General features: G+C 39.9%; 1 protein-coding gene across 3 annotated transcripts in view; it reads right to left on the bottom strand.

Moving 5' to 3' along the window:
• The window catches only part of LOC118799217 (raftlin-like), a 146,300-nt gene that overhangs the window by 79,025 nt on the left and 39,605 nt on the right, over window positions 1-27,670 (bottom strand). For 2 of the 3 annotated variants that reach the window (XM_036558955.1, XM_036558954.1), the window contains exon 3: window positions 394-571. In XM_036558955.1, coding sequence (XP_036414848.1) covers window positions 394-571 — 178 coding nt within the window. The remainder of the gene's footprint in view (window positions 1-393; window positions 572-27,670) is intronic. The other variant, XM_036558956.1, reaches the window with a different exon arrangement.

A 27,670-nucleotide genomic window follows, 5' to 3' on the forward strand; every position in this document is an offset into this window, starting at 1 on the left:
TTTTCAGGCAGTTTGGCAAAAAAAGCTATCTACCTTTCAGGCACGTCGGTTTTTAGGGTTGTTTTTTAGAACTTCTTGCCTTTTGGGGAGTTTGAGAAACCATCTATTTTTCAGGCACTTTGGTGAAAACTATGTGTCTCCCAGCCAATCACTGAAGACTGCCTACCTTTCAGGCAGTTTGGCAATAAGCTATCTACCTTTTACGCACTTTAGTTTTCAGGATTGTTTTTTAAGACTGCTTGCCTTTTGTGGAGTTTGGGCAACGCTTTTCTTCCTTCCAGCCAGTTTGCTGTGAAATGTGTACCTATTGGGCAGTTTGATTAGGACCATTTATTATTCAGACACTTTGGTGAGGACTGTGTGTCTCCCAGCCAATCTCTGAAGGCTGCCTACCTTTCAGGCAGTTTGGTGAGGACTGCTCGGTAAAGCTGTCGTGGGACACTTGCAGGCTCTGGACCACACGGATGGACAAAGGGGTGGACAGCTGTGAGAACGAAGCCCTGCTGGTAAAGATCCTTTAGCTGGGATGGCAGCTCCCGCACCGAGGATAGACACAGAGTGGACGTTCCTTCTGCCGGAGGACACAGAGTGGGAGAGAGAGATAGAGAGACAGGCAAGACGTGAGAAGACACAATGGAACATGACATGTGGTCACACTACTGGAATTCCTGGTGGAGTTCCCATACAGAAAAATACAGTATCCTATGCTAAAACTGGCTGCGTTCCAGACCAACAGCTAGTACATCCCTGCTCACTTCTCTTAGCCTCTTCCCATCAGCAAATCCATGATCCAGGGATAAACAAGCTTCTGTTTTTTAAATGTAAAAGTGTGTTCACTGATTCTTTTTTAGATTTGATACTCAAGGATGGCGCCTAAATATTAGCTCAGAATTGAGAAGCCTTTGATGGAATTGGAAGAAGTCGCATAGTTTATGGATTATCTCTCAAGTGTAAATGAGAAGTGAGAGAGGGCTTGATTTTTCTGAATTGGAAGCCGGCCATACAGTTCACAGCGCAGGACGCTCTACAACATTGCTCTATTTTGTATTCTGACTGGGAAAATTGCACTGCGTTGTTGATGCACGAGGCAACGGAAACGAAAATAAAAAAAGCAGCGATTGTTTTAGCAATTAGAGTCATGCTGGTGGCTTTCTGTCCTTGTCTATGATTTAATGGGCCCGGATGAAAATCCAATTAAACATGATTGTTTAGCTCGACGTGAAACGAGAGCCTTTTAAACTAGGGCTTTGATACCTTTCTCGGCAGGGTTGACAAGGCCAATCACAAACCCTCAACTGGCATTAATGAGCTGTGTTTGATAGACTGACCAGATATTCTGACCGGGGAAAGGGGGGCTGGGGGGCTCTGTTTTTAGCCCAGTCTAAAGTGAGAGAGACAGGGCATGGCGAAAAACAACAGACAGGAAGTGTCAGGCGATCCTCGGAGCCAGCCAGCTGTGCAACAACACGTCCAAAAGCAGAATCAAAGACGGCCATATGCTAATGAGTGAGACAGAGAGAGAGAGAGAGAGAGAGAGAGAGAGACAAAGAGAGAGAGATGTGAATGGGCCAAGACTTTGGCTGGCGCTCTGCTCCCAGGGCACCATTCCCAAAACTGTAGCATTTTAAATGAGACCAAACAGCTGGCCGGCCCGAATCCGTTCCAAGATCAACACACAAATGGACAGGGCTGGCCTCTCTCCCTCACACTGCAAGTCACGTGCGGACAGCATGGTGAAAGGGCACGGCCTGCAACTTGGGATTCTGACAGGCTGGTGAGAAGGCCTGCTCCCAGAGGTCATTTCTTTCCAGATGAAGGTCAAAAGGTCAAGGGTGAACCTTTCCCTCCACCGCTAACATACGCCTCTACATTCTCAGAAATAAAGGTTCAAGAAAAAACCTTTAACTGGAATAGAACTTTTGCATTATATGGAGGTTCTTTTACCTTTAAAAAAAAGGTTCTCACTCACACATCTCTTTGAAAACAATACTTTTCATTGAAAGGTATTTTTAAAAGGGCAGAGCATCCCAACCACTGGGCCACGGATTGGTGCCAGGGCCGTGACTGGGTTGAGACAGGGCTGCAACAATGTGGCAGCGTGCAGGGGGAAATTTAGTAGCCTAACAGCCAAAATACAGTTTTATTATGATTATGATTATTATTAAAGTAATTAATATTATTACACTAGTATTTTTATATTCATTCCATTAAAATATTCATCAACTATTCTATGTTATTTTAAACATATTGGCCTACATCATGTTTTGTAGTCTTTTGGGGCCAGATGGGATCTTGTGATAAGAACATCTAGAGTCCACTCTGGGAAATGTTAGGTTAAATGTGGGTGGGAACTACAGGCCTCATTTACCAACCATTTTTAAGAAGAAATTTGTACCCATTTGCACAGTTTTCACGAAGATTCTGACATTCACCAATGTTTTCTTATTTAGATTTGTACTTCGGTAAGAATTTACACACACTTGAGCACAAAGGTGCGAACAATTCTGCGGTTTGAAAAACAAGTCATGAATATGCTTTTTCTTAGGACCTTTCTCAAAAACAAATTTAAGAAATATTGTTGAATGAGGCACATTGACTTTTTAGGGTGGGAAAAAAATCGGTGTGAAATTTCTAAACCAATCCAGTGCTCGGTGATAGATATGCTCAGAGTAGGTGGTGATGGTGCCTTCGCCCACATTGTCCACTGGACAACAAGCCTATCACTAGCCCATGGATGCAACCTAAGTGAGCATGACTGAAAAGTCCTCTAAAAACTCAAGCTTGCAAAGAAAAACAGTTCTGTTAGCTAATGACAGCGTATCACTTGCTAGCTTTCTTTACTTCTGGATGTTAAAAGAGCATGGAGTAGATCAATTTGGGGTAGATTTTAGGGGTGGCGGACCCTTGTTTGCAGAGATTTTACCATGATCCAGTACCAAATGTTTAACAAGTTGCCCCAGACATGTACTCTCATCAGGAAATCATGTCTTGCCTTGCCAGACTAGCATGTAGGTTGCTATTGGCTGCCTTTAGTTGATTGCTAATATAAGTGAGGAAGTCACAAATGAATAAATTGACAGCAAACTTTTTACTGAGGCTGCAAACTCATCAAAGACAAGCAGGAAAACAAGACCAACATTCAGGCAAAATATGATGACGCCTAAAAAAATTGCGATTCATTGCACTTGACATGCTAATACACTAAATCCATTGTGTGTGGTACGCAGGGACAGAACATTCCTCAATGATGGCAAAACATTGGCTAATTCTATGTGTTCCTGCATCAAAGCTCCTCAACCGGGTCCTAAAAACTGTTGTGGGCTGCGGTTCGGTCCCACTTCCCAGAGAGGTTGGGAGCCTCTTGCTTTAGGGGACCAAAAGTGGTTATTCTATGTCATTGCTCCAAAGAACCCTTTTGGCACCTATTTTATTCAGCGTTTGGTCTTAAGCAGACAGTCTGAAGGTGAGCAGAGTTAATGTGGCTGCTCTTTATATGGCCTGACCAAAAGGGCAGATAAGCATATCACAGAAATGTTCCCTTTTGCATGGGACATCAATTTCCCATCCAGTACGGCCCAGTGATCCTCCACAGCAAATTCAGAAGCTGTGCAGAATTCGGTGGAAGGTGAAGGGTACGAAAGTGCGATGATGGAAAGAGAGAGAGGGAGAGACAGAGAGAGAGAGAGGGGAAAAAGGCAGACACAGGACTAGAAAGAAACAGCTGATTCCAGCAGGATCTCGGCCCTGTCTTAGCCGGGCATAATTCCAAAGCTCCATTGTAAAAGCGCATCGGAAAAAAAGAAAGAGGTCCCTTCAGGCAAGTTGTTGGCCGGCTAAAAATAACTCAGGATTTCTCAATCACATTCTCCCTCGGCCTGCCACGGAAAAACCACAACGTCCGCGAGATACGGCGGAAACGGGAGACAGTCTCAGACGGCTCGAAAAACGTTCCTTTCCCCGGTCGGGTGTGCTTTAGTATAATTAAGCCGAGTCTGTTTGATTTGATTTTTTTTGCCTTTTTGGTGTGCAAACAGCAAGATTCCCTAGAGGCTGCGTGCTGTGTTTGCCGTTCGTTCGGCAGAGTCGGAGGATATTAACTCGCTCCGTGCACTCTCACATTGGGCGGAATGAATAAGGAATGGTTTTCATTACATGCCACTGGGAAAACAGCCACAGGGCACTCGCTTAAGTTGGCCTTAATCGCTGTGAGAACTCCCACTGAAATGTGAACCCCCGCTCTCTCTTTCTGTCTCTCTCTCTCTCTCTCTCTCACTCTTGCTCTCTCTCTTGCTAGCTAACGCTAATGTTTTTGATGCTAATACAGCTTTTGCTGAAAGCTTAGGGTACCTTCATCTGAGCACTGGTCTGGAACATTAAGCTGGTCAATAAGAAAACAGAAGGAGGCTGAAGACATTTTGAAAGAAATGAACAGACTACACCTCATCTCGTTTGAGAGAACTCGCCCAGTGCTAACAAGGTCACGATAGCGCTAGCTTGTTTGGCAAACTTTCAAAATGTCAGCCCTGACTTAGTAAAAAGTTTATTACCTTAAAAATTGCCTGCCTCGGAATAATAACGATAACAGGCGTAACCTTTGCCCAGAGACATAAGACAAGAAAAAAAGTAAATTACAAAGGCAGTCTCTAGCCATACTCCAGAGACTATTAATAAGAAATGTAATTATTTCTTCATTTACTTTTAGATGCTACTCATTGAAGTGGAGCGGGAAATTACTCAAGGCAAAAAGGACAAAACCAGTCAGGAGACTTTTTTTCAGTCGTGTAATTTTTATAATATTGCTTTTCCTCATGCACACACTGGGCTTCAGCTTTTGAAAGAGTTCAGCAATGCCTCGATTAACCTTGCCTGAGCCGGTGACCATTAGCCTGCCCACTCTGATCTGATATCACCGTCTCCCCCTTATTAATCCCTGTACCCACTCTCCAGAGCCGTTGTATTCACAACCCGCTTCCATTTTAAAAATAACTGAGTAAATATGAAATGAATCAGGCTGAGGGATATGAGTGGGGGAGTTAGGGAGTGAGCTCTGTGCTGTTGCCGCTGGGGGACATGGTTCAATCCGATTTGCGCGAAGCCTTGAGAGGAAGGCATGGGAGCAATAAAAGACGGGTTGGAATAAATGTGGAACGGCGTAATGCAAGGCAAGAGGAGCCGCGAACGTTTAACGATTAGAGACCTGCTTACTTCTCAACAGCGCTATTAACACGATTTATGCAGCGCAAATGCAGCTTCACCACCGGCGAGGACCCGACACTGAGGAAGGCAGAAAATGTCTAGGGCCGCCTTTATGGCACGCAATAACAGATTCGACACAGGCCTGCTGGGGTCGCAGCAGGAGTTCTGCTTTTCTGTGCCAAATATTAAGTGTGAAAACATGAACAGAACTGAAAGTATATTTTTGATGTGGCCAGATTGATGAACAGAGCTGTAGCTGATTGTAAATGATGGACAAGGATGTAGAACATTGAGAATGAAGTTATAATTAAATGAATATCCAGAAGGCTGCATAATCCAAAAGTGCTGATGGGATCTCAAGGCAAAAACATAGTATACACTCTTATTAAGGTTCTGTGCAGGTACATTTTTCATTCATCAAGGTACAAACAATGTAAATGTTCCCTCAAAGGTACAACAGTGGTTTCAAGGTCCAACTGTGTACCTTAAATAAGTTTTTTCAGGTGAAAATTATGTGTAATTGTACCTTTTCATAAGCTAATGTTTTAAAACAGAACAATAAAATAAAAGCCTGGAGACGAGACGGGGTGTGTGGAGTCAATACAGCTTAGAAAATATATTTTCAATGGATTATGGTACAGTTATGTTCCCTGACTAAAGGTACTGAGATGTACCCTTGAGGGTACCACCCCAGTGATAAGAGGGGACCTGCCCCAGTATTAGATATTACTGAATAAAAACTATTGCTAACATAATGTTTCAGTGTATATAATGTTTAAAGCCCAAGGGAACCTATACTGTTGATTTCTTTCTAATAAAGCTTATCTTGCTTTTGTGGGCAAACAAAATACATGTACAATGTTTTTGCAGCGAAAAGTGTTGAACACATGACTAATGTAGTTGACCAAAGTTCTCCATTTTGATGTAAACTGGGTAGTACTTATGTAAGCTTTACTCTCACCAATCACAAGGCTGATGTGGCTTGGCTCACTCACATAGATTTAACAAAAATATACTAAATATATTTCCCACTGTCTTTCAGTTCAAGTCAGTAAAACGTACTGCACAAAAGCTAACAACCAAGCGAAAGCTCACCAAGGAAGTATAACTAGCTGAAGTGTTGGACTGAGGGTTGACAATCAAGTGTGCTCATTAAAATATTCTTTTTCATTCAAATGTTTAATATAACACTGAATTTTAGTGTTAAAAACATTTTTGATGTTTTACTCTTTCTACTTTCTCTGGAAATCTGTGCTGTGTAAGTTAACAGAAGTGTACATAAATCTGTATGAATATGTCTGTAAATAGTGAGTAACTTAGAGCTAGGCCTTAGCTGCTCTTCCATTGCATGGTATAGGTTTGACTCGAGTCGATTCTACTCGCCCTTTTTGGTTTTCCATTGGGCAAATCTGGTACTTGGTACCTTATACCAGGTACTATTTTTGGTATCACCTCCGTCAAGGTTCCAGGCGAACTGAGCGTGGCGTAAAAGTGCTGCAGCCTACTGAGTAGTCAGACAGAATCACTAAACACATATGCTAACAGTAGCTACCAGGTTAGCATACCCCCTTGCGTTGCTTTTGAGCAACCAGTATCCAAACCCGTCGTCTGAACTCTGATGTAGTTTTTCCTAAACTCTCCTTTTTTCAGCTGACTGTTGTCTTGCTGCCTCTTCTGAACAAAAATTGTCTCCCTCATATCACAACAGTTTCATTTGGCAAAGCTATGACGACTAGCTACATCGAGGGGGTACTACATCTGCAGTGGACAACGAAGTAGCTTGTACCTGAAGTGAGTCAATTAGAGTCTATGCAGTAGAAAAGTGGCTCTTGAGGCAACTGGAGCCATGAATATCCAACTCTCTGTTAAAAAAGGAGAAAACACCTTTACAATAATACTAATTTCAGCTAGCACCCCTGAGGGGTTTCTAATAGTATGTTAGTACTAAGCTGTTTAACCTTCTATGTTGCAATTTTACAGTGACTCCTTCAGTAAAGAGCTACAGCTGTTTTCCATTTCTAAAAACTGACTCAACCTGGTTGGACTGCAGCTCACATTGGCAGTCAGTGATGTATCTAGAACTTCCAGAAGGCCAAGAGTGACATTTTTCTCACAAAATGGGCCCAATGCATGGAAAATCAAAATGTGTTTGGTTGATTCTGCTGTCACATCCTTATTATACTGGTAGTTAATCTAAACTGTAAGACCTTCAGTTTAGCACCTGAAGGCCTAACCAATACCACAGAGCTCAATTGGTTGTATCTACCAAGATATCACTGAGAAAACAATCCTGATTGGAGAATTTTCCAGTGGGTGCTTCATGAAATAACCCGTTTGTTTCAAACTAATTTAACAAATAAGAGTATTGCTACAACGCTATCAGGGTTTAAATACGACCATGATAGTTCTAATAAATAAAAAGTGAGCTGAAAATTACAGACATGTATTTTTTAATTCCTGGAAGTCATTAGGCCTCCTCTGAAGGCCCTGAGGGTTCTCCACTGCAAATATTACATATGAAGTGTAGCTGAATGTATGAGGGCTGCTGGCAAAATGTATGTGGAGTATAAATATCCATGCAGTGGAGCTGTGGTTAGCACTGTGTGGGTACGGCTGGTTCCTGTCATTAGTAGTCATTGCTCACAGTGGGCATATGAGCCCAGGGGCACAGCCGCACGCGTTAATTACCTCACTAATGACCCTGTGTGAGAGCAGCCTGCTGGGGCCCGGGAGCGCGCTGCCCTGCACCTACCGTTCTGCCTCCAAATCTTTCACTTTTCCTCCCTCTTCTGTACTCTCCCTGCTCCTTCTTCTGATCTCCACTAAACCACTAGGTCTCTCAAAAACTTCCTAACAAGAAACCAGGTAGTGGTACGTCCTTGTAACATGCCTAGTTGGAAAATGGTCACATGAAGGGTCGGCAATATGACAATATCTTATCGCTGCATAGTAACAAGTAGCTGATTGGATGTCAGCCCGTTTGTGACATGTTTATTTTATTTATTTATTTATTATTATTATTTCTTTTTACCAGTTCCCCATTTACTTCATTTGCATATTATTTAAATACAAAAAATCTTATACCCTAAAGACCATCGCATTGTGCCGTGCAGCGTCCAAAGACTTGAAACCACTGTTTTTAATGATACATTTTACTGTTAATGTGTTGAATTAAACCTACATGGAGACCATGGAAGGCCACAATAGACGACATGTGGCTTGAAATTTACACAGTCGATCAGTTGATCTTTTATATAAACAGAAAAATGCTAATGTCTGTTACCTCAGCTAACCTAGTCTTTTTTCACCTCATCTTTTAACTTGAAAAGAACAGTGAGTTTGTCTACAAGAAGTAAACTGGTGCCTGATAAGTGCTTGACATTTATCGGCGCTCTTACTGCAACATTCTATGTAATATGGCAGCACTTTGTTATGTGGTGGCTTTTATGTGATGCCACCGAATCATAAGTACCGGTTGTTTACATTACATTTCCATAGTTACTGGCAACTTGTGAATATTTCACGAGAACAATACGTGTATATATTCTGGGTGGACCATGCTTACAAGTGGACCACTCGTCAAGCCTGATGCCAGAACAAAATCTTGAATGAGCCACCCAAAAGCAAAGGAGGGGCCAGGAGGTTGTCGTGAGGCTGGATGGTAGATCTAGAGCCACGTTTATAGCAAATCATCAAAGATCTACTTATTTAGGAGATCTGCTGACCTTCATGCAACATTCAGTGCATTCCTAAAATGCAGCTAATATAAAATGATGCATGCAAAGCCTCCTATGTTAATCGATAGCCTCTTATATCAGGTACATGTGGCAAGGAGCTGCAGCATGATCGAACCTTAGCTTCACTTTGTTTTGCTGTCTGCCACCACAGAAGTATTTCTAAAGAAGTAGAGGGTTTATTTGGGAATAAATATCAGATAGCAGAGCACCGCACCACCAAATGAGCTACTTGTATGCATGAGTTTGTCAGCCATTTGAGTGCAATTTGAGTGCAACCCTAAAATTCACTAGTCATGTGTCTGGTTCTGAGGAAATGTGTGCATTTTGCTAGAAAAAGGACTAAAATTTCACACTGTAGGCAGTTTCATAGGCTGTTGCAAGCTTAGCTTGCGAGCAGTTAACAGCTTAGCTTGCTAGCCGGCTTCAGATGGCTGAAAGAGATAAACTTCACAAATTTCTAACTTCATTCGACGTTTTCTGTCATTGATAGTGTGATAAATAAAAGCAAATACATGTATACATGTGACATCATACACAACTGTTCAGAACAGAACGTTACCATGCGCTAGCTTAGCATTCTGTGTTGTTTATGGTGGTACAAGATATGATGTTCCTTGCAGGCAGCTTTGAGCAATGAGAGGAGAAACACGTCCTTCCCATTATGAAGGAAAGTCCTTTCACTGAAATGCATTATGTTCATTAGGTAGGCCGTTTCAGCGCAGGCCCTTGTCTGTATGTTAAAAGCACTAAAGATTTACAGAGAGATAAGTGGAAGAAAGAGAAATTCTAGTATAGAGCCACTACATTTTGTCCCCTTTCAGATTTTGCAAGTAAAAAATAAGACAGTACTTCACCAAGACCACTTATAAAGAAAGAATCTCCTATAAAATGCATTATTCCAACTGGAGCCTTGACTTCATTCTTAGCCAAAAGCCTCAAACATTCAAATAAATTCTCTGAGCCTTTCTACTAGTTTTCCAATTGTTTTACAAGAATTCATGTCACAGATTTTGTTCGGTGCACTGTGCACTTTTCTTTGTTCAAATGTAATCAAGGCAGTCTGCTTTCCACCCGCAAACAAGTTTCTTGATTTTCTTTAATGGTACATTTCTAGCAACATGCTGCAGAAGTGTTTACTTGACAAAGATCATTTCAATTCTGATTGGTCTTATTCAAACAAATTGCAACCTACCGGTGCAGGGTGTTTGCCCAAAGACATTTTTTTTGTGTGCGTGTTTTTGTGGACTCACATTTCCAGTATAAAAGAACGTGAGCACATAGAACGTCTGAAATACCTGGAAACATTCTTCATCTACCCCCAATACAGAGGATGCATTGGTGGGTGACTTTAAGGCCTACACCTGAAAGCTTTGAAGTATTTTAAGTCAACAGCACACCTACATTTGCTTTTGAAGAGATGAGAAATGGGTAATACTGTTTGCTTGTTGGAACGAATGATGCCTAATATGAAAGTTTATGAAAGCTACCACCACAGTTGAAGCTCATGAGGCTCCTATGGTGAAAAGGCTAAAGTCACAAGTTCAAATAACAGTGTACTTAGAGGCCCTAACTAGAGCTGGGAAATTAGAAAATATTATTGTGATGAATTACATCACAATATGCTTTTCTGAGCATATTGTGGATATCATCAGTGCTTAAAAAGTACTTTCTGACTGGATGTTTGATTAAAAGACAGCATAATTAGTCCTGTTTAATGAATTCAGTGCAGTACACTGTGTGAAATGCTGAATACAAGTAATTTGATCCAGTTTTTAATAGTATTTGTAAAACGTGGCACTACTTTCTCTATTCTAACTTATCAGATGTCCGATAAAATAAATTTCGTGACATACAGTGTATCGTAAAAAACTTCCTGAAGTGTTGGGATATTGCATTGTGCCATATCGTCCACCTCTACCCATAACAGTGAGATAACAATCTTATATATATATATATATATATATATATATATATATATATATATATATATATATATATATATCGCTGTTGTAGGAAGAAAACTAAAAACTTCCATAATGACAACTTTACAGGAGAAGGAAAAAACCTACTTGAAAAACCTGTAAGTCAATGGAACCAGACTTTTTTCCAAGTAATTTTGGTCCATTCATCATGAAATTTACAAACATTGTAAAGGGCAACAGGCATTTTTAAATTATGTCAAAAACTGAAAAAATGGAGATACGAGGTTTTCTTCAGATGACAGCGATATACATACATATATATATATATATACACAGTTGTTTGGGCAGCCCTGGTCAAATGACATGTTATTCTAAGTGAAAATAAGCTGACACATCCTCTATAGAGAACACACTTTAATGTACTATTATTATTTATATGCTGAATTTAACATTGGAAAAAAATAGCACATAAAATGTGGCCTGTGCAAAAGTTGCGGCACATTTCGTAATTTTACATATTTTTTCCAATAGAACAGAATAAAATAGAAATTGTGCCTAAACATCTGCAGAAAAAATGGCATATTTAAGTTCATTCCCTGCACAGAATGTGCCCACTTAGAAAATGAACAAAATAGGCTGCCACTTTATTGCTGCATCTCTCTCATGTCCACTGAACGAGGAACGGCTAAATCTCTCATTTAACTCTAATCTATCATTTAGCCTTTCCAGCTTTAGAAAGGCTAGAACCTGACATTACTCAAGAGAAACACTTTTTTGTTTGTGTTATTTTCCCTAGGAATGACTCCACTGCAACCACATGAGATCATCACAGTGTGACAATGGTGGTCGTCTAGTAGAGGAATTCTGCCTATTGGCCATTTTTCTATAGTAAACAAAACATCCATTCGGTTTACCCGTCAGATTTTAATAGTATTGAATGTGTACAGTGTTTTAAGGCATACAGCTCTTAACAGTCAGGGTTCCCTTTAACGTCTGTTCTTTGTTTGGATGTCATATTTTGCATTAGCGTGCATTCTAGCACCTATACTTTCTGTTTATTGCACCTCCCCTCTGCTAATAGTAGAAAGCGTGGGCTCTTTTGTCTCTTCACCGATCATCGCACAAAGATGTTACATTTCTGGAGAGTTGAGGGGTGTGAATTGGTAATGGCCTTAAAAGAAGCATTAATGCGCTGCCAAGGCACACGCTACCGCTCATATCACATTCACTCCAGTCCCGTGGTGAATTTATGCTGGATCCAGTCGCCATTGCGGAACTAATGATTGCTGTAATCAAGACTACAATCAGGCTGATACTGTTCAAGCAGAAAAAAGCCTCGATTCAGAAGCGTAAAAATAATTGAGACCATTAATGCTGGTCAATTCAAAGCCTTTCTTCGTCCATTTTAATCAGACGGATCTTTTGAGCACTTGTTGGGTCTATTTATTCCCATCTGATTCGGCATGCCTCTGTGCCAGGATTTGATGGCTTAGTGATAAAGGTCTTTTGTTAGGCTTGGAAAATGTAGTGAACACAATGTTATAGATGTTACCATTGAATTTGCTTTAGGAAGTTCTTTCTCAAACTGGGTTTCCTTACGACTGTCACACAAAGAAATGTAATGAGCTGTCTGTCTATACTCTTAAAAATAAAGGTTTTAAAACAGGTCTTAGCTTGAAAAGAAGGAAAGGCCTTTAATTGGTATAGCGCCTTTACATTGTATGGAGGTTCCAGCAAATGTTTTGCAAAATTCAATTGTAAAGGTTGTTGAAGTATGTAAACATTGTTTAAGTAGAGTGTGCATAAACACCTCTTAATCTATAATCGGAATCAATTCAGTCGGATCTTTGCATGTAAACACAGCCACTGTTACAGTTTTAAAACATATTGCTATCACTACCCAGTCCATACAGTCTGTATATGCAAATTAAGCTGCAAAACCAGGCTGTTTTGAAGTCACCACTTTTATGATGTCACAAAAACTGACACATTTACATATATCTGTCTATTCAGCCTACAGCAGCTTAGCCCCGCACACTTACACTGACGTTATAAGGAGTGTTTCAGCCTGGACTGCTTTCTGAATACAGGGCAGCCAATCAGAACAGAGTAGGTCAGATGTGTGTTCTCTGTAGAGAATGTCTACTTAAAGCTTATTTTCACTTAGAAAATTAACAACATCATGCAATTCGACAAGAGGTGCCCAAACTTTGGCATACGACTGTACACCGATCAGGCATAACATTATGACCACCTCCTTGTCCATGCTCATTGTCCATTTAATCAGCTCCACTTACTATATAAGTGCACTTTGTAGTTCTACAGTTACAGACTGTAGTTCATCTGTTTCTCTGCATACTTTGTTAGCCCCCTTTTACCCTGTTCTTCAGTGGTCAGGACCCCCATGGACCCTCACAGAGCAGGTACTATTTGGGTGGCGGATCATTCTCAGTACTGCAGTGACACTGATGTGGTGGTTGTATGTTAGTGTGTGTTGCGCTGGTCTGAGTGGATCAGACACAGCAGAGCTGCTGGAGTTTTTAAACACCTCAGTGTCACTGCTGGACTGAGAATAGTCCACCAACCAAAAATATCCAGCCAACAGCGTCCTGTGGACAGTGTCCTGTGACCAGTGATGAAGGACTAGAGGATGACCAACACAAACTGTGCAGCAGCAGATGAGCTATCGTCTCTGACTTTACATCTACAAGGTGGACTGACAAAGTAGGCGTGTCTAATACAGTGGACAGTGAGTGGACACAGTGTTTAAAAACTCCAGCAGCACTGCTGTGTCTGATCCACTCGCACCAGCGCAACATACACTAACACATGACCACGTCAGTGTTACTGCAGTGCTGAGAATGATCCACCACCCAAATAGTACCTGTTCTGTGAGGGTCCATGGGGGTCCCGACCACTGAAGAACAGGGTAAAAGGGGGCTAACAAAGTATGCAGAGAAACAGATGGACTACAGTCTGTAATTGTAGAACTACAAAGTGCTCCTATATAGTAAGTGGAGCTGATAAAATGGACAATGAGCGTAGAAACAAGGAGGTGGTCATAACGTTATGCCTGATCTGTGTATGTGTAGGTCAAAGGATTTGGAAAAATAGTGGCCCAATACAAGGCCGTCAATCAGAACAGAGCTCATATACATATATCAGTCAAAATAACAGAGGCACAGCGACAAAACAGCCTGTTTAACTCTAAAAGATAAAGAGAGGGTGGAAAATGATCATGTGCAAATGAGTTATGATGGTTTTGATACATAAAACCACACAAATGTTATAAGTGGACTTTAGCACAAACGAAATAAAACACAAGGAAAATGGAGGATATATCATTAAATACAAGCAACTTCACAGAAAGTTATTATATGAAACAGTTCTGAATACGCTGCTGATGTCTGAGACATTGTTTCACAATAGTTTTGAGCAGGTTTTGGCCTAAACTGTATTTTTTTAATACATTATTGCCAGAGAGGTACATGTAGGACTTTCTAAGGCAAAATAGTCCCTAAGGAACCATCATCAACATGTGGCGTGTGTAGGTTCACTGGTGGTTTTGGATAGTAAATAAAATGGCTATATTTGTGTTGTAAACATTGTGACCTCTGGTTCCCATCACCACCACTGTAAAGAAATCTGAGTCGGTAACAATCAACCATTTCACAGCAAACCACTCCGAATGACTTTCTTTTCCCAACCATTGAATTACACTGATTTTAAAAAATATATATATAGAAATGATGGAAATGAGGTTCTTCACACACGTCATTTAAAATATTTCCATCCACTCAAAGGTTCTTCTATGAAATGCCTCCAAAAAAGCACCTTTATTTAACAGTGCAAGCATGTTGTGTATTGGTGTAATTAGAAAACATCACAATCGCATAATTAAGGTGTCTCTCTTGGGTGAATTTAGAATTTATTTTGTGACTCCAAATCATTTTAGGTCATCTCGCACTCGCAGTGCTTGTTTGTGAAGTTATTACCTCAATCGTCTCTTTGAACCCTTCGAGGTAGGTCAGAGACATTTTCAAAAATTGCTGTGAAAAGTCAGAATGGAGCAAATTGCTGATGGCTCCTTATATAGACATTGTTATTCTCTCTTTCTCAGCCTCTCTGTAAAGGCTTGGCGCCTTCATCCCAGTGACCTTTTGATAAAAAGGGATACTTATCTCTCTAATGAATATAATGCATTTCAATGCACTTTCGCCTGGAAATGCCTCAAGAAGGACAAGATGCTCCTCTCACGGCATAATGCTAACAGCTCATAAAACAGCTCAGGGGTTTAATAAATAGCTCTTCGAGAAAATCAAATTTGTGTTCTTGAGGGTTTTAAGTGGTAAACATTAAGGGCTTGCTTCCCAGACCAAGATTAAGCCTCAGCCCAGACGAGATTTTTTTCATGGTGAAACACCATAGGTATTGCGGCTATGTTGTGCATTAAAATATGCAGACGTGTGTTCTCTGTAGGGGGTCTGTTAACTTATTCTCACCTGGAATATTAATAAAAGCAGGTAATTTGATCAGGGGTGCCCAAACATTTGCATACAACTGCAAAATTTTCTAAGTTTCCTAATAAATTGTCAATAATATTAAATAACTTTATAGAAGAAGGCAGAAAGATTAGGCATGCAGCAGAATTTTGGCCACCAAAAATTTTAGTAGCCGATATTGCAGTGGATCTCTAATCTTTGTGCCTTATATGAGAAAACTAACAAGATTAAAATACACCTACAACAAAGTGGCAACATCTAAGACTTAACAATTACTTTCACTGTTAATAAAATTGAAAAACAGTACTTATTAATGCTGTTTTTTTCCTTCATCTTCATGTGCTGGTCAGCAAACATGCATTAAAACAGTTAGAGCCGTAGCAGATCAACGGTGAAAATATGAGCCATGTGAAATTGTTTCATGATTTTTATGAGAAACTTCTCCATTTTAGGTTTGATATTGCTTCAAAACATGACATCCCGCTCAATATTATCAGAATACAGCAACAACAGCAATGGAAGCTCAAATTAAAGTCCCTGCTAGCACGCTAACGCCATCTGAATCCAGTTTTTAAAATGATGAAATAATTAGTGTATGACAGTCCTAACAATTGGACTCTAAGGCCCAATCCCATCTCGCCCCTACCACTTAGCCCTACCCCTTTGTTTTGTGCATTCACGCCTAGGGGTAGGGTGTCCCAATTTTTGTCGAGATAGAGGGGTAGGGTGAAGCATTAGGGCTACATGGACCTCCAAACAGAGGTTTTTCAGATGCACACTCTAAATAGAGTGTTATGAGAGAAAAAGTGACCAAAGAAACCTAGAAATATGAGTATTTTCTCCGGTAGAAAATACCACTGTATTATCTTAGCTTAATATCATTTTAATGTATTACGGTCCTTTTCTTCATAACAAGCATAAGAAATCGCTAAGATGTCAGAACTGCTGCTCCATTTAAGGTGGGACGGGAAAACAAAAACCAGGAGCTGGTGAACAGCAGACTTCAGCTTCATATCACTGAAGAATTAGGGGTGGGCGATAATAAATAATTGTCATATTTACCCTCTTTGAAGGCATATGATTCCCTAAATGTAACTAAAGCCCAGCAGTGAGGAGCTGAACTTTACCCTCCTCTGCTGTCACTGCAGACTGGCAGGGTCACCTACAGAGCAGCACTAGTAGCCTGTTAATGAAGTAGTGTTCTTCTTTATTTGAGGGTCCCATTTTGCAGGGGAAGATTTCAACCACTACCTACTGTAACTCAGATCCAAGGGGCAACGTGACACTCGAAAACAAGGGGTAGGGGTAAAAATAAGAAATGGGACTGAGCCATAATGTTAATTCTAACGTTTAATTCTGAAGTGTTTGTGTTTGCTTATTTCTCACTCAATGTTCACACAATGTGAATAAATTAATGAATAAATAAAGCATGAATAAAATTGCACTAGGTTGTGATAACAGTGACAGTGTGCATCATGAGCGCAATTGATATTAACTGCACTGTTTTGATCATAAAATTAGCTAAAATTCCATTGGGTTAGCTCTGGATTCCTGCTTGACAGCCATGGATAACTGCTATGTCTACAAATCCTTTTTTGGGCACTGCCCAGCTTTGTGTGAAGTCCGCTGCCTTTAGCAGAAAATGGACAATTTCAAGCTCTAGCAATTTCGAGCTCCTGGTAAAACACACACGGCTAACTTCTCCCCGCAACCCCCCAACTTCCGTCTGTCAGCGCTTTGTGCCTTATGCCACCTTCCCTGGGGTCTTTCATTTGCCCCATCACGCTAATTCCCCCTCGCTATGGCCGCTCTGACCTACGGGCTGACTTTCCCGAGAAGATGCAAAGAAATGGAAGCAGTGTCTGCACCCCAGAGACCCAATCAGTCTTAGTCTTAATGCAGTGTTATGGGTTTACTTAATTCCTCTTGCATATTTCCATGTATCCTGGGGAATCTGCTAGCTAGCAACTACACTTGAAATATCCTGGCATTCAAAGCACAAGACTTTTATCATGGATTTCCGTGAATATATCAGATGAAGCCAGTGGACATGAAGGTTAATAGAACAGCTCAAGGAAAAATGCTAGTTTTGCAGCAAGAAATGAAAGCTAGCAACCACCAGATCATGCTAACTGGTGCTAACTGTAGCTTTCATCTATTATTAGCCACATTATTATATTTTTTTTCAAACTTTTTTTGTTGAACAAGTCTTTTGTGTCCTTTGTCTCTGATAAAAGTCAAACTGGTGCGCTTGTTAGGCTAACTGCTCCATGCTATCTTTAGCAATGTAGGCTAAACTAACACATTCTAGCGTGGATTACACAAGAGGTCCTTTTGAAAGATGCTTTAGAGACAACAGAAGAACTTACATTAAGTTTCAGTTTGAGTCTTACTTCATGTTTGCCACCAATGATTCCATATTTAAAAAATTTGAATAAGAAAAGGTTGTATGGAACGTTTTTAAGGAAAGTATTTCATGTAAAAAGATGCAGACACTTTGTTCTGAATAGCCCTGGTTTAATTAAGTGATAAAAATTCGAAATACTTTCTGCAGAATAAAAAAATCTATTTTTAACAAAGCATGCCAGTATGTTAAATTGGCATTTGGGCCTAAAACTAGCCTGTTTACTTGTCATTTTATGCATTATGTATTGCAGTAAGATATCCCTCAGCCTCAGTTTGACAGAATTCATGTTTTTATGTTGTTTTCATGCTTTTGCTCATGAATGTTGTCTCACTATAATACTCATGCATTATGCAAATACATCATGCAAAGATTAGGACTCCCTTAGGTGTCAACCAGTCCTGACTGCTGACTTAACCACCAGGCTATAGGCTATTAAATACATCAGTATTTAAACAAAACAATAAAAAAGAAACAATTAAATGTCCTTTAGTCTGGTTGTTCGGGTTCTTTCTGGACGGTAGTGTGGAACAGGCTGTAGCTGGGAACCGCAGGGTCTGAATTATGAATGGAAATTTGAAAAAAAAAATCAAAACGGTAGGATAGTCTATACATAGAAGAACTGCTCTTTTGAATGAACCATTTTTGTGATGTCCTGAAAACAAACACATTTACATTTTTTCACCCTAAAGCAGTTTAGCTCCATCCATTTACTCTGAGGTTATAAGGAGTGTTTTGCTGATTTTTGAATGAGGCAGCCAATCAGAATACCCTATTTATATTTAAGTGATAAAAACAGGCTGGAATATGGTCTTGTAAGAATTAATTCTGACTGTTTTTGGTACACACACATCACAAGTGGACCTTCAGGAAATAAACTGCAGGATATAGCCCCTTCAAACTCTTCAAAACTTTTGAAGTAGTGCACACCAACGGTTAATCCTGCAAGTGCCAATGTTTCCTGGAACTGAGGCCTCCAGCAACAAAAAGCCTCAGAGCCTAATGGAGAGAAGCACAAGTGATTTGTTTTGCAGGTAAAAAGGTCTATTAATAGCCACTCTGTGGAATTCAGCCACGTATTTGCTTGACAGGATATCTCAGACGCTAGTTTTGCCCAGGAGTCCGCTGACAGCCCTGTTGCTTGGAGACGGCTTCTGAAAGACAAGCTGGGCTAAATGGGGAGGCTTGTTCATCAGCGTTATTCCTTCCTCCATTGATGAGCTTTCTGAAAATGGTGGGCTGTTACTGTGCCATTGTCACGCTGCCTTTAATGATTCTTATGCTTCAGTCATACCTACTCCAACAATCAAGTGCTATTCAAGCACACCCGCCAATCATGGCTTCCGTTCTGCCGGAATCAATTTGATGCATTCTGATTACAGACTTTTTGACATTTCATTGGCGTGGTGTTGGCCATTTGTTTCACAAACGTGTAAAATATGGTGCCGTCACTATTCGTATATAATTTATATAGTATAGATCGGGCAGTAAAGCTCATGTGTTGCCCAATTGAGCTCCTCTTGAACCCTAAGACAGTTACTGCCTGCTTGTATATATAAAAAATCCTACCCTCAGTGTCTGAAGCACTATTCAGACAGGATTAGTCTTCCACTGGGAGGTGGGGTACTGCAATTTTACCACAGCATGACTGTAATGTTTTTGACTAATTCACACTGGATAAGAAATCTCTGTATAAATTAAGTTGGCTGCTCATGTAAAAACATGTCCAAATCATAATTTCCTTCACCCTGACCATCTAACTAGCTGTATTAAGTGAACGTCTTTAGCATTGCCATTAGCTTGGGGAAATATACAGCCAGAAGTCAACTTTGCCATAAAATTCAATAATTTTACATGTTTTATTGTTCTGAGTTGTACACTTGGTTTAGGACAATTTATTTTTGCTTGATTTGGGCCACAGAAAATGTGGCCCAAATCAAGTAAAAATAAAAAAGATAAAAAATAATAAAGTAAATGCTTTTTTCTAGTGTTGTCTGTAGTAGCTGCCCCCAGCATTCGGCTACATGAAGTTTTGTTCTTTTTTACTTGTAATGTAGAGGTCGCACTGGACTCTAAGCCATACTGACCTTAATGTGAGACATCAATGAAGATCTAGATGTGGTTTGAGAGAAGATTTGAGTGTATGTTTACAGAAAAGATTTGACTTCTAGTGTTTGTTAGCAACATTAGCCTCATAGCTCCAGAGCAAAACAGCACTAAAGAAGCAAAACTTGACACAAATTCTGACTTGGCTGATTTACTTTTGCATCTGGGGTAAGTGGAAAATTGTACATTTGCAAAAATTCCTTTTCCACAGGATATGATGAGATATTTAGCAATATGGCGATTCGCATGGTCTTAATATAACCTGGGGTTATTTCTGCGGTGTGTTTTATAGCATCTTCTTAAGTTAGAGCAGAAAACTGTGTAGAACTGTGGTCGTCCAAAGCTCTGCGTCTACACTTGTTGATGTTGGCTTTTTACAAAATGCAATATGCAGTAAATCTGTAAAGCATAAAGTGCTCCCTATCGCTGAGAGATCACAAGCTCAATCTCCAGCGATGCCACAGCCATCTGTAGTCAAAGAGTCATCTATGGTCAAACACAGCATAACTGCCCACTCTCTCTTAGTGGGTAGGATGGCCCTCCCTCTCCCACCATTGCTCAGTGTGAAGCTAGCCAAGGTGGGTGTCTTTTAGTTGAAGTAACAGGATTAGCAGTTAGCACTCTCTTTAAAGTGAACAATCTGTCCAATGATGTTGCGTTAGCGGCAGTTTAAAAAGATTTGCTTCATCCTCCCAGCTTGGTTTTATCTTATTTTAGCGTGTTTAAGAAATGCTTTTGCATGTTATTTTATGCGTTCTCTAGCCTTTATTGCACTTGGTTAATTTTGCTGTGGGCTCTTATTGTGGAGGGTGAGGCTAAGTACCACCTAGGGCCTTTGTGAGTGAGTGTGCGTGGCGTGAGCTGAGTGGAGTGAACTGTTAGGGTAGGCATAGCTGTGGCCAACAACAGCTGGAAAATAAAGCATCACAACTCTTTTAATAGCTGTGAACGCTACTATGTGATAGAGGGAGATCTAGCTAGAAGGTGGGAATTGACTACAACATAAATAGGTGTGCTACTTACTGTTCGATAATGCAAGCACTGTTATCTCAAGGATTGAACTATATCTTTGCAATTTTGTTCTACTTTAAAGTATAAATTAGTAATGTGAAAAGCAGCAACTTTATGTGGTGATCATCTGCACTTTGGGTCCTTGAAGAGACTTGAGTATGACTGTGCATTGGTTGTCCTGGATTAAATCCACTCTCTTAGGGTTGGGAAAAAAACTTCTGTTAGCGATTTGGGGTCTGAGGGCATTTTCTCAATTTTTTTGCATATCTTCTTAAATTAGCCATTAAAGACATTTACATATAACATATGTTTCATATCAAAATGCTCTGTAATCTTCATCACCACTTTCCATAACTTTTTATGCACCATTAGCGTGGATGAGTCTGAGAACCCAAGAGGGGTAATGCTCTTTATTTTCTGCCAATTTGTGCTGCCTTTTATTATTTACTCTAATCTCCCTTTAAAGCACTTGGTGAACACGTGTAAAAAGGTACCACATAAATAAAATAAATCCTTTTTCCATGTTTTTAAGAGCAAAATGTCAGGAAAGAAAACCCCTGATCTTCATGTCTCACGAATGGCATCAGCCCAATCCCAGCATTCCCCTGGGATCTGCAGTTTAAACAATCCTCTGAGAGCTAAGATAATCACAACCAGAGAGCATAGGCGTGAACGCACCGCTAAAGCACTTTCAATGCAATTAGCACCCACGTGTCATTTCAGCATTCCAGCGTGAGAAGCATCCTCTACAGTTCGCTCAAATATTTATGAAAGGAAAGACGGAGAACCCTAAAAATAGTCGCTACTTACAGGAAGCATTTTTTTTTCACTTGAATTTTGCTAATGCTACTATGCTAGTTAGATATTCTTTCTTGACAAACTAAGGCTTGACTAATGGGCCAATGACTCATTAGTCTGGAATTTTCTCTTAGTTGAAGCGTAGTATTCCAGTGGGAAAACTGAACAAAAGGTCAAAAGACACAACTGCATTTCACACAATGACAGATGAGAGGTTTAGGAAAACCGTTTGGTTTTTCATGTTGAGTAGGCTGATTCTTCATGTGTGCTTAATGCATTTACAGCATTTCCACGAACAGCAACAGGATATAGTGCATATTCTTACACCTCAACATAAGGACAGAGCAAGCAGTCTTAAAGGGGAACTCTGCCAATTTTGCAAAATTACTTAATCATTCAATGGTTTAGATGTAAACACAATCATTCAAAGTGGTTTGGTGTGAAATGTTCACAATTGCAGTGCTAGGAACCAGACGTCCGTATGTCTGCTATTCAAAATGACCAGTGAACTTACATGTGTCTTATAAGTTATATATGTCATGCTGATAATGGTAAAATAGTGCTAAATTAAAAACAAAATGTTTTTGGGTACTATTTTTTTTCATTACAACGCCCTGGATGTACATCTCCAGCCTGCATGCGATTCGTGTTGTTTGGGTTGGTGGGCGTTGCGTCGTACAGTGTCAGTAAAACTCATAGCTTATGTAAGTAACCTTATTCATCAGAGGAGGTGTGACAGATCTCAGCTGCACCTTGCTGGTTAATTGTTCAGAGTGGTGGTGAACTGCGCTGGACCAGGATGCAAAAATAAATGGAGAAAATACAGGATGGTGTGTTTTTTTTGGTTGCCATTACAAGTTCCAGAAATCCTGAAGTTGTGGCTAATTGTGTTGAAGCTACAAGTAAAATACTAAAGCCGAACAACTCTACAAACTGAACTAAAATCCGACCAAGACTAACTTACTCAAGACCAGTGAAAAAATGTGAAGCAGATTTCTTCAAATACCGAGTGCTAAAGAAAACTGCTGCTCCCTCTGTTGTATTTTCCAGCACAGAAACTGGAATCATAGTAAGAAAAGTTTGTGAGTGAAATAAATTCGTCGTTGTTTGCGACCGTGCATATATCGGTGTTAGCCGTTAGCTTACAGACTGCCTAAAGTAGGCCTACCTCGCTATCCTGCCTCATAAACTGGTAAGCAGAGCAGCAAGTAGTTAGTTGTTGTTAGGTGACACCATCAATTTCCATTCTCCCTGGCACATTTCACACCGAACCACTCTGAATAAGATTGTTTACACCTAAACCACTGAATGATTTTGCAAAATCAGTGGAGGTTTCCCTTTAAGTTGGGGTGCAGAAATTTTAAGCAGCATATATGCAGCATACACAGTGACTTCATGCAGAATTAATTGCCTTTTTTGTAATTATATTTAAATGGTTTGGATAATTTACATCAAACAGAGGATCTCATAATGCTTAACTGTGACAAAGGATGACTATACACACATAATAGGCACATCAAGCTGTTGATGCAACTGTTGACCCTTCTCACTTCCCTCTCTCCTTTATGCAAATGAGCCTGTGGATCTGTGCCTTGGTAACCATGTGTGTCACACCTGGAGTCAAGCTACACTAAGCAGGTGAAGCAATGGATGAAAAAAACGACTGATGTTTTGAAAGTGTGAGAGAGCATTATTATTACGCTAGATTATTGTTTTTTAGGCTTAAAAGATAATATTAGGCCATGTTGGGGCTCCTCTACCTTTAGCAACACCACCTTAGAGCTGCCAGTGGTCGCTGAGGGTAGTGATTTGTGAAAATGCATATGTAAATGCATATAGAAATAAAACATAAAATAAAAACTCCACTCTTTCAGATCTTTTTTATTCTCAGTTAAACGGGGAATTCTGCCAAATTTTCACATTTTCTAAATATTTCAGTTATTGAGATATAAACAGATTTGGTTTGATGAGAAATGGTTGACTATAGAGTAACTTACAGACTCTGATTTCTCTACAGTGGTGGTGACAGGAACCAGGGGTCACAACGTCTACAACACAAATATAGACATTTTATTTACTATTCAAAGCCACCAGTGAACCTACACATGCCTTCTGAGTTTTATATGTAACTTGTAATGGTATATGTATGTAAAATAGTAATAAATCAGACAAAAAAACTTTTCTTTGGGAACTATTTTGCCTCACAATGGCCGGCATGTATCCTTCCACTGTGAATGGACTGAAATAAATGGATTTATCACACAACTATCAATAAACAGTATGTCAGACATCAGACAGCCTATTTTTAACCATTTAATGTAATAACATTCTGTGAGGGAGCTTTTAGGGGTATTAAGCTCATCGGACATCTGATTCCTGTCACCACCACTGTGAACAATTCTGACACAGCAAGTTTCTCTAGAACTGAGCATTTCACACCAAACCACTCTGGATGACTCTGCTTACATCTCAACCACTTAATTACATAGCATTTTAAAAAACAGTGGAGTTCCCCTTTAAACATTCCTGATATCTGGGTTTGCTGCAGCCCCCTCAGCAACCTCTACTTCCCACGTCTCTGCTTCCACCATCTTTTTGTAGGACAGAATCTTCTGTAATATTTTGAACTTAAAACAGAGGAGAAATTACTGGGTGGGTTCCACATGTCATTGCATTGCTGCTAAGTTAGCAGTTAGCTGGTCTTAGTAACAGGCGCCTTGACTTCCTCAAGAACGTGTGGTGACAGGATGAAGTTAGTCTTTCAGATGTATGCCATGTCCAGCGTCCTTGCTGGCTTATCTTGAATTCCCACTGTTAGAACCTTGGTGGCTGTTATTTGCTAGGAAAACAATGACCAGTGGGCTGGTGCTAGCCTGCACTCTGAGCCAGCGTTAGCAAGCTAATGTTAAAGACATGAAAACGAAGCGTTACAATGGAACACCAAGTAAAGACTTTTGTTCTAAGATATGGAAGAAAGCTTGATACTAAAACTCACTGGTTTCTATCAACTTGAAGTTTTTGCTGGGCGAATTAAAAGGGGACAGACCCTGCCTCCAGCACGTTTGTTCCAAACCTGTCCATGTTCAGTTGAATCCTCAGTGGTTGCATGATTTTTTATGTCTTTGCTAGTAGTTACTGATATAAAACAGTACATATTTTAATTACAAGCATTTCAAGAGGCCCTCTGCTGGAAAAACACGAGACATCCTTCAAGTGGGCTGATTCCATATGGATCCGGGCAGTGTTACACAATTTGAGGCTAGCAGTTAGCTAACATTAGCAAGTTAATGCTAGCTATAACATATCCAGTTACAGCATTCTGAAATCTTTAGCTCTGTGTCATAAATAGCCTTCAAATAGAAATACAGGTATTGAAGGACAAAGACAACTAACTTATATTTTGAATATTATTGGAAATAGCAGCTACCACTGAAGTCATGCCATCATTCTATAGCTGGCGTCAGGACTATATTAGGAACTCTTCATCATGAGTTTAATTAGCTTTAGTAAAGAATTCTATCTCGCATTTTTGTGTCACTACTGAAACACAGAATTTTAGTCTGTAGGCGGAGCCTTATTTAAGCCACACCCCTGTATTTTAGAGCAGGAAGTGAGACTGCATCCCAGTCACTACTAAAATAATCGATAAAATGTTGGTAGTGTTATGATTGTATCGGTGGGGGGGTTGGAAAGTTCAATCATTTATATACAATAAACATATATACAATACGGTCACTCAAAGAAAAAGGTTTAGCGTCTGAAATGTATTTTGACCAACACCAAATACTAACAGCGATGTTCTAAAATGGCTTTCTTTTTTCCCAAAGAGAAGCTCAGCGATTTCCTAATACGGGCATGACACCGAGCACAGAATGACAACACGACTTCAGAGGTCTATGGCAGCCTGCGGCCAGGGAGCGTACACAAAATGACTCTTCATTTTACTATCGATTTGAGACGCAGCAAAAAACCTCTCATTCTAAACAAAAGGAAAGCCAGACTGGGATATAACCACACATTTATTCTAGTACTTGCTACTTTTGTTACCATATGGAATTCTGTCAGATTGAGACACCACGGATCTAACACCTCCTAAAGCAAAATTAACCCATGTAATGTGCTATTCCCAATGGCTAGTCATCTCCTGACAGACGTGTGAAGGCCTCTGAACAACAGGTGGCGGATCGTCATGGAAACAGCAACGCGATTCCAGCTTGGAGACGGATTCCATGGAAACACTCGCAAGTCCAAAACTCAAAACAAGTTAGGTGCGGAGAAATGAGGAATCATGCATTTCTTATGTAGCCATTTTATATCCGTTCATTCAGAGCAATGTGATTGTTCCTTAACCCATTTACTTTAATGTGTTTGCTTTCTGGTCTACTTGTCTACAGTTTCCCATTTTCATGATCCCCCTCTGAGCCAAACTGGTCGGATTTTAAGTGGGTTATTTTTCAACATGCTGCAACATGAAATCAATGTTGAATGTATTAGTGTTAAAATGCAGTTGATTTTGCAGGCGTACCTGGCTGTAGACATCTCATGCGTGCTTTGAGGATGTGAACTGATTGAAATATCTGCACTGAGACGAGATACTTATGTTGTTAATGTAAATGCATAATGAATTTTCAGAACACTGAGAAGAAACATATCACAATGACATTTCTGTTGGACTGGTTTTCTGTTATTCTCAGTGACTCAGTGTGTAACGTGTGTCTGTGATGCTGTCCCAGCAGGAACCACGCCTTAGGCTCTTATTTCTTCTAAGCACTCATACTGTCTTGAGGTGAAGATGGAAAATAACCGTTGGGTTCTTCACTTAGCAACAACCGCCACTTCCTGATGACGACCCCCGACTGCCTGACGTACATTCAGCTTCGCTCTGAGCAGGTCTCAGTGAGTCAAGCTGAGCAGACTGTTAGTGTAGTTTAACATCCTCACAGCATATGACCAATCAGACTCCGGCACATGGCACAGCTTGGATTTGATCCTGGCCACTGATGAAATGTAATTAAGTCTCATAAGTAGAACTGGAAGGTATGAAAGCGTATATTGGCCGTAGGGGTGGGTAATACGACAAAATTTATCATTATTGTGACAAATTACGTCACAATAAGCTGAGCAGCTGCATATTTCATTACAAAGAGAGCATCATTAGGCCTTTAAGGTGGATTCAGTGCAGCACAGTGTGTCAAACACTGAGTAAAATTTATTGCATTGTTAGTTTTTAATATTTGTAAATGTGGCACAACTAGTTCTTTTTTTCCTGACTTATCAAACCTCAACATCATGATGCATATTAGGTATTGATAAAATGTCTTAAAGCATTGTTATATTATATTTTTGCCATTTCACCCATGTTGCACCTTTATATTATCATTTTATGGATATAAAATATATCATTTTATGAATACCATAACAAGACCAAAAAAAGGGCCCTGCCCCAATAAAAACAGCCCCGCCCGGGACAAATGAAATATGAACTTTGGAAACTTGAACAATTACTGCTATTATTTTTTCCATATTTAGAAATCATATGGTTATTGTAAAGATCAGAAAGTTCAACCCCTGATTAGAAGCAATTATCGCTGATGACCACAAAAACATGTAACTTTATTAGGGCTGGCAAAAGATTAAAATAATTAGAGAGTAAAAATCACATTATTGTTGTGCAGTTAAATGTGAATAATTGCATTATTTTGTGTAGTTAATCACGATTAATCGTATTTGTCTTTGTTCTGGCCCTAAAGAAAGAAAACCTTTCTTGAGATGTTGATGAATGAGCACCAATGTTTTCATTCTAAAAGCATTTCCATTTTGTTATAGCTATAAGCTTTATCAGAATGTATTTATTACATTCAGTAATTCAATAACATTAGATTCATTGTGTGAACAAAGGCTTCACATGAACCTGAATATGAAAATCGCAGTTGCAGTTTCCAATTTTCATCACCGACAGTTCAATGAGAGCAACAGCGGCTGCATGTTCCAATC

Source organism: Colossoma macropomum, unplaced genomic scaffold (genome assembly GCF_904425465.1).
Source record: "Colossoma macropomum unplaced genomic scaffold, Colossoma_macropomum, whole genome shotgun sequence".
Classification (NCBI taxonomy): Eukaryota; Metazoa; Chordata; class Actinopteri; order Characiformes; family Serrasalmidae; genus Colossoma; species Colossoma macropomum.